Source organism: Dipodomys ordii, unplaced genomic scaffold (assembly GCF_000151885.1).
Source record: "Dipodomys ordii isolate 6190 unplaced genomic scaffold, Dord_2.0 Scaffold214, whole genome shotgun sequence".
Taxonomy (NCBI): Eukaryota; Metazoa; Chordata; class Mammalia; order Rodentia; family Heteromyidae; genus Dipodomys; species Dipodomys ordii.
This window is the reverse complement of record NW_012267430.1, coordinates 1,130,858-1,143,434: the sequence shown is the minus strand read 5'-3', so window position 1 is coordinate 1,143,434 and position 12,577 is coordinate 1,130,858. Positions and strand designations below refer to the sequence as shown.

Sequence of the window (12,577 nt, the reverse complement as noted above, 5' to 3'; positions counted from 1 at the left end):
AACTCTGGGCCTGGGCGCTGTCCCTCAGCTCTTCAGCTCAAGGCTAGCACTCTACCACTTGAGCCACAGCGCCACTTCCGGCTTTTTTCTTTTTTGCTTATGTGGTGCTTAGGAATCGAACCCAGGGCCTTGAGCATGCAAGGCAAGCGCTCTACCACTGAGCCACCTTCTTAGCCCCCAGAAGCAAGTTTTAATTCTTTATTTTTGTAGTTAGATATTTGATAAGTGTGTTTCAAAATTGGAAAGGTAAAATAATGTTTTTTTAACTTTTGCATAATCATAGAAATTTTGTGTCCAGTATCTAATGTAGAAAGACCTAAGGCAGTGTTGTCTTCAGTAACTTTAAGACATTTTTGTTTTTGCAGGATTAATCACTCCAGAAGATCGGAAATATGGAACAACCAATCTTCACTTGGATGTATCTGATGCAGCTAATGTCATGGTTTATGTGGGAATTCCCAAAGGACAGTGTGAGCAGGAAGAAGGTGGGTTGTCAAGTGCTTTTGTAACAGGCATGAAGGCCCTGAATTCAAATCCCAGTTTCCCCGCTACCCTCACTCCCTAAAAAGTAGGCTAGGTGCTTGAGCTCTGATATTTGCTTTCTCTTGCTCTAGAAGTCCTTAGAACCATCCAAGACGGAGATTCTGATGAACTTACAATAAAACGATTTATAGAAGGAAAAGAGAAGCCAGGAGCCCTCTGGCACATATATGCTGCTAAGGACACAGAGAAGATAAGAGAATTTCTTAAAAAGGTGTGATCCTTCACTCTTGACATTTGAAAAGAATAACATTGTTAAGAATTACTACTTACATACTGTAAACCAACTGGCATGTCAGATTGGGTAGGCTGACAGTGGTTGCTAAGAAATAAGGATTTTAAAAGATGAGGGCTGTGATTCTAAAGAGAGAGGCTTTATCTTTTATGATTGTTCTATATTACAGTGCATTGGGAGATTATTGTTGTCAAGTTAGTTCATGTGGTGTCTCCTAATACGTTTTTTACTTCTTTGAAATCTGAACACTTCGGGGGCTGGGAAGGTGGCTCAGTGGTAGAGCGCTTGCCTTGCATGCATGAGGCCCTGGGTTTGATTCCTCAGCACCACATAAGCAAAAAGAAAAAATCCAGAAGTGGCCTTGTGGCTCAAGTGGTAGAGCACTAGCCTTGAGCTGAGGAGCTGAGGGACAGCACCCAAGTTCAGAGTTCAGGCCCCACGAAAGGACCCCAAAAAAAAAATCTGAACACTTCAGATTTTTTTGGCCCCAGTGTAAAAGAGTTTGGAACAGTCTGGTTGGCAGGTTGTCCAGGAAGGGCACTATATAGTAGTTCTGCGTCATTGTGCGCCGAGGCTGCTGGTTACAATCAGCTGACAAACATTTTCCCTCCTTGAGCATGGCTGTGAACATTCCTCCCCCACTGCATGACAATGAAGTAGGTCTTTAACATGGAGTCAAGATGACTTGACTCCAGAAAATCTGCTTCTTACTATGTATAGACCCTGGGAATTTTCAGAACTCGATTTTTCAATGAAAGCTGTAAAGCATTTAGTTTTCCTAAGGAGCCTGAGTTTATCATTTGTCAGTATCCAGTATCTCTTTTTTTTTTTTTTTTTTGCCGATTGTGGGGCCTGAACTCTGGGCCTGGGCCTGGGCACTGTACTTCAGCTCTTTAGCTCAAGGCTAGCACTCTACCACCACAGCACCACTTCCAGCTTTTTCTGCTTATGTGGTGCTGAGGAATCAAACTCAGGGCCTCATGTATACAAGGCAAGCACTCTACCACAGAGCCACCTTCCCAGCCCTTGTCCTTATCTCTTTAGTACTACTTTTCTCTGCTAACTGGGACACTTCAGTTGACAAAACCCCAACATTTACTGCATACCAGCACTATTCAGTGGGGGAAATGCTTGTCTTGAGTCTTAGTACATTGCTCAGTTGCTTGCTATTTTGAATGTGTTTCTAGGTATCAGAAGAACAAGGTCAAGAAAACCCAGCAGACCATGATCCTATTCATGATCAGAGCTGGTATTTAGACCGGTCGCTAAGAAAGCGTCTTCATCAAGAATATGGCGTTCAGGGCTGGGCTATTGTACAGTTTCTCGGGGATGTGGTTTTTATCCCAGCAGGAGCTCCACATCAGGTAACAACTATTCCACACATTCATTTTTGTTTATTATCTTTCTACTGTGATCTTTTGAGTTTGTGAACAGATGTGGGTTGGTGTTTTTCAGGTTCATAACTTATATAGCTGTATCAAAGTGGCTGAAGACTTTGTGTCTCCAGAGCATGTTAAACACTGCTTCTGGCTTACTCAGGAATTCCGTTATCTGTCACAGACTCACACCAACCATGAAGACAAATTGCAGGTAAAAATAGCATTGTCATCTCTGGCTTGATGGCCCATAAAAGTCCTTAGACCCAACCTTAGATTCTGATGAACTCACAGTGAAACGATTTATTAGAAGGACCTTATAGAGAGGGCCAGTGGACTTGGAACAGTAAGTCCCATGCATCAGGGCCCAAGAGCTGGGTATGGAGGCCAAAGCAGGAGGATCCCAAGTTCCAAACCAGTTTGGTTTCCATAATGAGATCTCATGTTACCCTCCCCAGTCCTTACCCCCAAAATACCTAGTTCTGCTATCTACTTAGGTGAAGGAGGAGCAAACCTAGACTAGGAAGAAATTCACGCTGGCTTGAAATTTACTTTCTGGCCTGTGCACAAAGAGAAAGGCTTTACTACTAAAAACGGAGCCTACCTAGTTCTCACTTCTGACTCTAGTTCAGCAGCAATCAGGAGCTGTGAACCAGGGTGCTTGCGCTTTAGTGCTACAGGGCATATGGCATTAGACTATGTGGAATACTGATCTGAAGAAGCCTGAGCCATACGGGCATTTCTTGATGAATTCTGACAGGTGGTCATTACATTCAATGCACATTGTGTAAAAGTTGAACTATATTACTTGAGGGTAGGGACGGAATGCGGAAAGACTTTGCTCAAGATGCATTATCCTCCAACCTTTGTACAACTACTTTATAATAACTCTTGACAAAAAGTGGAGATGTGTGGATAATTGGTGGTAGGGATATTTTTGTGACAAGAGTTTTTTATTTAATGGTAAACGATCACCTTTTCTTCCATTCTTTTAGGTGAAAAATGTTATCTACCATGCAGTGAAAGATGCAGTTGCTATGCTGAAAGCCAGTGAATCTGGTTTTAGCAAACCGTAACCCCTCCCTGCACATTGGAAATGAATCACTGGCAGCTGTTCAAACTCTTCAGGCAGGATTCCTGTGGACGTTGAGATTTCATGTTACCTCATCTTCTTTTTTAAACTGTACCCGACTTGTGAGGGTCCTCTGTCTAATGTATATTTCTAGTGTTTACAGACACTAAGTGTGTATATGTAGGAACTATTTACAGACCATGCATCCTTATACTGTGACTTCTCACCTAGTGCAGATTTTACCACGTTGTAAAACAAAACCTCTTACCAGCTCTGAACAAATACCTGCAGTTATTCCCCAGCTGTTTGGACAGCTTAGTCAAATGGGTTTCTAACTTAGGAATTACTGCACAGTTAATTTGAGTTTTACTTTATTTCATGTCTGTCTGAGCACCCTGCCCCACCTGTTAGGGTCCAGAACAGCCAAGGAGGAAGTGACAGCTAATGATGCAGTTCTTATTGTATTGCATAGGACTGGCATTATACAGAAGTCAACTACTGTACGATTCTTGGGGTTAACCATCTTTAGTTAAATGGAATTTTAATTTAAATGGAGCTTTGCTAATTTTAAGTGTTAAGCATTTTGCATTAAAATATTCATATAATATGTTGGCTCAGTTTATAATTGTGAGATATTTTATTATTTTAAGGTTTTTTTTTCTTAAAATACCCCTTCCTGTGAAGGAGAAACATTCATAAAGACCCAGTGCTGTGGTTCTCCTAGTCTACTTCAGAGGTAATGACAGGAATTTTTTTTTTTTTCATTTTGCTTATGTGGTGCTGAGGAATCGAACGCAGGGCCTCAGGCATGCAAGGCAAGCGCTCTACCACTGAGCCATCTTCCCAGCCCCATGACAGGAATTTTGAGGTCAAGTAGCAGGTAAGGCCCGAAGCTTTAGCCTGGGGAGCTGAGTTAGGTGGCCAGGAGAAGTCATTTACTGCCAGCCACCTTGAAGCCAGAATTTATTTTTTTCACCAGTCTTGGGGCTTGAACTCTTTTGCTCCAGGCTAGCACTCTTACTACTTAAGCCACAGTGCCACTTCCAGCTTTTTTTTGTTTGTGTTATTGAGGAATTGAACCCAGGTTTGAAAGCCAGAACTTTCAATAGATGAATTTTTTTTAATTCTCTGAAGTTTCTCTGAAATTCCTTTATTCAGATTTGGATCTAAATTTTCACTCTTGCTTAGAAACTAACACTAAAAAGAATAGGAGTGTCCAGATCCTCTCTGGAGGAAGCCATCTTCAAAGGAGTGGCAGAGACAGGGTAGTCTGCAGTACTGAGCAGCAACAAGGCTATCTAGTAGTAATAGTACTTAATAAATGCATTTTATACTTAAGTAGTTACAATTGTGACGAGTTGTCATCTTCGGTGTTGAACATCTGTAGGTTCTTAGAATCAGCCAGTGTGTACTGAAGAGTGGGGCATATGGTCTTCAAAGGAGTGAGTCTGCACACCCAACTTCTCAGCAGCAACTGTGGGAGTCAGGGAACAGGTGCTATTCTTAATACATGCTGGAAAACACAACTGAAAATGTCTGGAGCAAACAAAACTACTTTCCCATATATATTTTTTAATTTTTTTTCCCAGTCGTGGGGCTTGAACTCTGGGCCTGGGACCAGCTCTTCAGCTCGAGGCAAGCACTCTACCACTTGAGCCACAGTGCCACTTCTGGTTTTCTGCTGGTTTATTGGAGATGAGTCTCACAGATATTCCTGCCCAGGCTGGCTTTGAACTGTAATCCTCAGATCTCAGCCTCCTGAATAGCTAGGATTACAGGTGTGAGCCACCATCACTGGCCCCGTTTATATTTTTTAGACAAAAACATTCTGAGACCGCTGCAGTTTCTACAGATAAGTCCCAACTTTTTTCGGTTGTATGTTAATATGTAATACGATTAACGTGACAAAATAACATCAAAAGCTTTCATTTTGTGCACATACACACAAAAGTGATACTTGTACATGATTTGTGTGAGACTTATCCTGAGAACACAAGCCCCAATTCTCACTTGAAAACCAAATTCAGATACTTCACTACATTAATAGAATTCAAGAGAAACTTTTATTGCAATAAGAGCAGAAAGGGCTTTTGATAAAATTAGGCATTTCATAGTATGTCACCAGTAAAGCAGGTAATATGCATGTGAAAAAACAGCATACAAAAATAGCATTTCTAAGTTAGCAATAAAATGTTTAAGAATACTTGATAGTAAAACAATTTTCTAGGAACTGAAAAATACAGGAAGGACTTATACAAGGAAAACTAGAAATATGGCTGAGAGAAATGAAGATACATACTTCATTCCTGGATTGCAAAACTGTTTTCAGAGATCAGTTCTCCCCAACATGGATCTACAGATGATTAGAAGACAATTTTTTTGAGGCACTTCATTGCCAGCATTGGGAATTGAACTCTGGGTGCATTAAGCCTTTCCTCCAGTCCTCCCCCCCCCCCCCCCCCGCTTTTTTTTCTTTCTATCATGTACTACTATCACCATAGAGTCTTGTGGACTTTTCTGATTGGGCTAATCTGGGGTTGTGATCCTCCTAATATTAGCCTCCTACATAGCTTGACAAGTGTGCCACTGCACCGAACTATGAGTTAGTTGAGCTTTTCTGCCTCTGCTGGCCTCAAATTACAATCCTAAGTAGCTAGAACTCACAGGTATGAGCCACTGGTGCTCAGCTATTTTTTTAAATCATATTTAGGTGGTACTTGGGTTTGAACACAAGGACCTTGTGGCCAGATAGTCTCACCACCTGAACCGTGATGTCATCAGCCTTGCTTTTGTTCTTGTTTTGAACAAGATGTGTGATGGTGAACATCCTAAAAAAGGTTTCCCTATGACCAAAATGCCTTTTTAAAATCACTCAGCTCAGGATCCCTTTTGTAATAAGCTCTGTAGTGGAGGTATCTATCTTTCAGTCTCATTTACATCACTTAGGACTAATTAGGACTTGAACTGGTACCAAACTCATACAGCAAAGTGTGATGAGTAAAAAATTCATCTTTGACTACCAGAATCTTAGAAAACTGTAGCAAGCTACCTTGTTAACTTGCAAGTAGGGTACAATGTTCATAGAATACAATTCAAGAATTACACATACACCATTACAAGCATTTAAGAAACAACAATGCCTGAGGAAGGAAATGCACTAAACTTTTTAAACAATAAGCTAAGAAAAGTGGTCCCACCATACATTGAAAAACTAAGGCAAAATAGAAATCAAAAGCTGATCAAGGGGCTGGGAAGGTGGCTCAGTAGTAGAGTGCTTGCCTCGCATGCATGAGGCCCTGGGTTCGATTCCTCAGCATCACATAAACAGAAAAGGCCAGAAGTGGCACTGTGACTCAAGTGGTAAAGCAGTAGCCTTGAGCTGAAGAGCTGAGGGACAGCGCCCAGGCTGAGTTCAGGTCCCACAACCAACAAAAAAAGATCATGGGTGTTATCTATAAGTTAAACTCCTGGGGTGGCTACTCTATGAAGAGAGATTTAGCTCACACGTTTAGAGGTTGAAAGTCCAAGAGTGGGCAGCCCCACTTGGCCTTTGGTGAAGTCTTCACAGCAGAAGGTATCACAGTGTATGAAGTGTGCAGGAGGTCAAGATCAGACAATGAGATGGGAAAGCAGAGGTTCAGGGGTTAGGCATGGTTGTTTATTTAATGACTAGCTCTCAAGAAAACTCACTCTGCTAGAGCACCATTAATGCTTTCCAACGGCACTGCCCACGTGACCTAATTATGTGGCACTGGATCCCCACTCTCAAGCTCCCACTGTTGGAGACCAAGCTTCCCACACACAAACCTCTGAAGGACAAACCACAAACCATCGTAGTGACCTTACCCCCCCCACACCAAAAAAAAAAAAAAATAGAAACTTTGGACAAGATTTGTAAAGAGGGGCTGGGAAGGTGGCTCAGTGGTAGAGCGCTTGCCTTGCATGCATGAGGTCCTGGGTTCAATTCCTCAGCACCACATAAGCAAAAAAAAGCCGGAAGTGGTGCTGTGGCTCAAGTGGTAGAGCGCTAGCTAGCCTTGAGCTGAAGAGCTGAGGGACAGTGCCCAGGCCCAAAGTTCAGGCCCCACAACCGGACCCCAAAAAAAGAAAAACACAAGACTTGTAAAGAAAAGGCATATATAAATATTAATAGTCAATAAACATTAATGAAAATGCAAATACAGAGACCAACTCATGAATGAAATCTAGTAGTGTTAATCATTTTTTCTTGTGATGATCCTGGGAATTGAACTCAGGCCGAACACTGTCCTTAAGCTTTTTTTGCTGAAGGCTGATGCTTTATTACTTGAGCCACATACCTCCACCTCCAGCTTTTTGATGGTTAATTGTAGATAGAGGATTCACAGACTTTCCTGCCTGGGTTGGCTTCAAACCGTGATCTCAGCCTCCTATGAATAGCTAGGATTACAAGCATAAGCCACTGGTCCCTGAATGGACCAAAGATCTTAATGGAAGATCTGAATCTTTGAAACTACTACACAAAAACAGGGAAGCCAGGATACCATCCATGTTCATTGCTGAACTATTCACAATAGCCAAATTGTGGTAACAGCCTGGATATCCTAATAGATGAGTAGACCTGAAAAATGTGCCTATTGACAATGGAATTTTACACAGCCATTAAAAAGAATAATAGTCATTTGCAGGGAAAAAGATGGAACTAGGGCAAATCATGTTGAGTGAGGTAAGCCAAGCTCAGGAAGAGAAATGGTACATGTTTTCTCCCATGTGTAGACGCTAGATCTCAAATGCCAGAACAGGAAGTGGCACAAGTGGTAGAGCACTAGCCTTAAGCAAAAGAGCTCAGGGACAGGGCCCAGGGCCTGAGTTCAGGTCCCATGACTAACCTGCCCCCCAAAAAAAATCAAAGTGAACTCCAGGAAATAAAAACTTTTGGGGGAACAAATGCAGTAGTGGTACTCATTAGACATGCTGAAAATGAGCTACATAATTGGTGGGTGAAGGAAAGGGAAAAAAATGAGGGAAGGGGTGACACCCAAAAAGAAATTTACTTGATGTATGTAACTATAACCCCTCTGTACATCACCTTTATATAATGATTTAAAAAAAAACAGAACAGGCGATTATTTTTTAAACTGGAATTCCAATTGCTCAGGGAATAATTGATAAACGGGTTTTCCTCACATTAAAAAGCTACACATCAAAGGAAACAATAACCAGAGCCAAGAGTCAAGCCACAGAATGGGAAAAAAATCCTCACCAGCTAGATATTCCAGGATTAGTATCCAGAATATACAAAAGAGCTAAAAATTTAATTAATAAAGGGCAAATGAATTGACAATTCTCAAAAGAACTAATGAATACATGAAGACATGTTCAGCACCCTTAGTCACAAAGGAAATGCCAAAACACTGAGATTCCATCTCACCCCAAGATACCCAACAAGAACACAAAATCGCTGAAGAATAGGAGGAAAAAACACTTGTCATGTGCTTGGTGGGGATGTAAACTAGTACAACCAATATGAAAATCAGTATGGAGGTTCCACACCTTAGGACTATGCCATAGCAATCTTGGTCATAGATCAGAGAGAGTGTAAATCAACATACAAGAGATCACCTGTGCACTTGTGTTTACTGTAGCCCAGCTCACAGCAACCAAGCAGCTAAATTGGCTTAGGTGCCCAACAACTGATGGATGGGGAAAAAAGTGATTTGTGTACATATACACACATACCACATACTAAAGTTATTTAATCATGAATGAAAATAGAAACCATCACATTGAGCAAGGAAAGCAAAATTCAAAAGGCAAAATATTGCATGTTTTCACTCTTCATATGTGAAGTATAAAGGGCAAAGTAGGAGGCATCAGCAGGAGGGAGGGGTATAGGAAAGGGTACTGGGAAGGGGGTGGAAGGAAGGATGTTACATTATATAAATGATAATAGTATAATGAAACTAATCAAATACTAAAAAGGGGGGAATGACAAAGGGGAGTGAAGGGAACATCACAGAGGGTGTAAACTTGTTCACAGTACAAAGTACACATCTATGGAATCATCACAGTAAAATTCCCTTACATAACTAATTTGTGCTAATTAAATAGCAAACAGTGTCACCATCCAGAATCCCTAAGAGTTCTAGGAACAGGTGGGGTTGGTATTTTGGCAGTGCTGGGGATAGAACCCAAGGCCTCATATACTTGTAGAGCTACACCCCAAGCCCAAAGGCAGTTTCACAATTCACATTTGTAGAATATTTTAAAAGCAGAAAATCTTTACCTTCTGCAAATCATCTAGCTGTTGTAATATGGGAAATAATACAACCATTGCATAATACCAGTGCAGTAAGCCTCCCTTATTTGCAAATTACATGTAGTTTTGACCAAATAGGATTAAAATAATTTTTAAAATTTCAAAAAACCTTTTAATCTCCATGTATGGTTACACAGGTCAGTGGATGTGGAGCAATTTCAGTCTCATCAGTTGTGTTTTAATCTTTCTGTGATCTTCTGTCTCCTGGCCCTTAATTTTGTGAAATATTCCTCCCAAAGAGCAAGGTAAATGTTAGGATAAACTTCTCAAGCCAAACACAGAAAATTTGTTGAAAGGCAGTTCCTTGGCAGAAGTTGGGTGGTGTCACAAGGAAAATAAATCAAGCCTCCATAGTATTCAAGATAAGGAGCATGAAATAAAATTTAGTTTTTGGTGAGTAGTATTCATGTGTACAACAGAAGCTTTATGGTTCGAAGTTATCAATGCTCAGACTTACTGATTCCATATGGTATAGATAAGTGCATAATTTGAGCATTTTATCAGTTTTCCTCACCTCACTACAGGTCTGCTTAGATCCACATACCTGTGCATACCAAGGGTACACTGTAAACCTGATGCCCAAATCTGGCAAGTACCAAAGAAAGAAATGACAGGTTAACTATTTATAAACACACTTGTAAAGGTTCAAAAGCAACAATGTATAAAAGTAGTAACAAATACCTAAGCTAATGACTATGACTAGTATTGAGTATTTTCATGTCACATTGAAAACAGCTCCCTCCTATCACTTAAATGTACAAAAAAAGCATAGTGAAGCCGGGCGCTGGTGGCTCACGCCTGTAATCCTAGCTACTCAGGAGGCTGAGATCTGAGGATCACGGTTCAAAGCCAGCCCGGGCAGGAGAGACCATGAGACTCCTATCTCCAATTAACCACCAGAAAACCAGAAGTGGCGCTGTAGCTCAAGTGGTAGAGCGCTCGCATTGAGCTGAAGAGCTGAGGGACAGTGCCAATGCCCAGAGTTCAAGCCCCATGGCCGACAAAAAACAGAAAAAAAGCATAGTGAAATTAAATAGGCTTATATATTTTGTAATAAAATATATAGAAGTGTCACATTATATATTTACAACCTTGAGCACACATCACCAGTATGTATTTCAAAAATTTTCATCACCCCAAACAGAAACTCCATACTCATGAACTCTCTTTCCCTTTCCAGTCTGAAATGTTTCCCTTCTCTAACTCCTGGTCTGCTATGGTTCTAACTTACTATTTAGGGTCATTTCACTTCAGCCTGAAGGACTCCTATTGTTCATTGTAGAGTAGATCTATTGGTACCAGATACCTTTACTTTTTGTTTTTCAGGGAATGTCATATTTTTTCCTTCATCTTGGATAGTTTTGGTGGGTATAGAATTTGTCATCCATGTTTGTTCTCTCCCCTCCTTTTAGTACCTTAAATATGTTACTGCTTTCTAACCACTATGGCCTCTGATTAGAAACTATTGTTAATTTCATTGAAGACCCTTATACAGGAGTCACTTCTTGTCTGGTGCTTTAGACATCTCTTTTCCAATGGCTTGATGGTCACTTGTCTCTATGGATCCCTTTGAGTTCAGGTCATGAATTTACTGAGTTGCTTCAGAGGATTTCAAGCATGTTTTCAAATAATATATTCCTTTCTATCTTCTCTTTCTGGGACTGCCATATTGGTGAGCTTCATCGTTTCCTACACCTTTTAGTCTGTCAATTTTCTTCATTCTCAATTGTTTCTCTAACAGCTTCAGTTCTCTTTTTTTCTTCTGCCTTCACAAAGCTGTTCCTGAATCCTCATGTATATTTTTGTTGATATCACTGTAATTTTCAGCTCTAGAGTTTCTATGTGGGTCTATTTTATAACTTGCAAATATTTCATACTTTGTTCATAGTGTTTCTCTGGTTTCTTGTATTTTATTGTCCATGTCTTATTGCCCCAGCTTTTCTTTTTTTAAACAATATGTTTCAACTACACTTTCCCCTCAGGCAGAGACACTTTTTTTTTTTTTTTCTCGGTTGTGAGGCTTGAACTCAGGGCCTGGGTGCTGTCCCTGAGCCTCTCTGTGCTCAAAGCTAGCACTCTGCCACTTTGAGCCACAGAACCACTTCCAGTTTTTGAGTAGTTAATTGGAGACAAGTCTCACAGGGACTTTTCTGTTTGGGCTGACTTTGAACAGCAATCCTCAAATCTCACTGGTACCAGGGGAGGAACATTTTTTTTAATGGCTTTACAATATTTTTAAGCAATGTGTACTACTTTTCTACCAAGTTAGGCAAACACAGATGAGCACCTTGTGTTAATTCCCCAGATAGTAGTTAGGACAAACAAACAATAATTTGTGAGGTCTATTTTATTCTTTCAGATTTCACTGGAGGCCAGGGGCCCACACTGAGAATCTGAACTATCTTCGAGCTGTCAAGCTGGGAAGAAGGAAAAGGCAAGTAATAATGTCACACAGCTTTCCTACCACTTAAAATTAATTCTTTCTTCAGGGCTGGGAAGATGGCACAGTGGTAGAGTGCTTGCCTTGCAAGCATAAGGCCCTGGGTTCGATTCCTCAGCACCACATAAATAAAAAAAGCCAGAAGTGGTGCTATAGCTCAAGTGGTAGAGTGCTGGCCTTCAAGCCCCACAACCAAACAAAAAATAATATTTTCTTGAGATAAGCATATCTTACGGTGCAGTCAGGTCTTGAACTCCTAGTCAGCAATTTTCCTACACTCCAGTGATGGATAGATTACAGGTGCAGCTTCTTTCTTATCTACTTGGTTGCTACAAAGCTTAATTTTCTAATAGTTTCCAGGTTTCTTTGGAGGGAGGGTGTTTGGACTGATTCTTATACCATTTTACTGGCATCACTTTATAAATATATATATATACATACATACATATATATGTGTGTGTATATATATATATATATATACATACATACATATATATATGTGTGTGTGTATATATATATATATATATATATTTTGGGTCCGGTCATGGGGCCTGAACTCTGGGCCTGGGTGCTGTCCCTCAGCTCTTCAGCTCAAGGCTAGCGCTCTACCACTTGA

General features: G+C 40.6%; 1 protein-coding gene across 1 annotated transcript in view; it reads left to right on the top strand.

Moving 5' to 3' along the window:
* The window catches only part of Kdm3a (lysine (K)-specific demethylase 3A), a 51,614-nt gene extending 47,784 nt beyond the window's left edge, over positions 1-3,830 (top strand). The window contains exons 20-24 of the mRNA XM_013035509.1: positions 348-485; positions 615-754; positions 1,963-2,139; positions 2,231-2,365; positions 3,147-3,830. Coding sequence (XP_012890963.1) covers positions 348-485; positions 615-754; positions 1,963-2,139; positions 2,231-2,365; positions 3,147-3,227 — 671 coding nt within the window. The 3' untranslated portion in view covers positions 3,228-3,830. The remainder of the gene's footprint in view (positions 1-347; positions 486-614; positions 755-1,962; positions 2,140-2,230; positions 2,366-3,146) is intronic.
* The last annotated feature ends 8,747 nt before the right edge of the window (positions 3,831-12,577 follow it).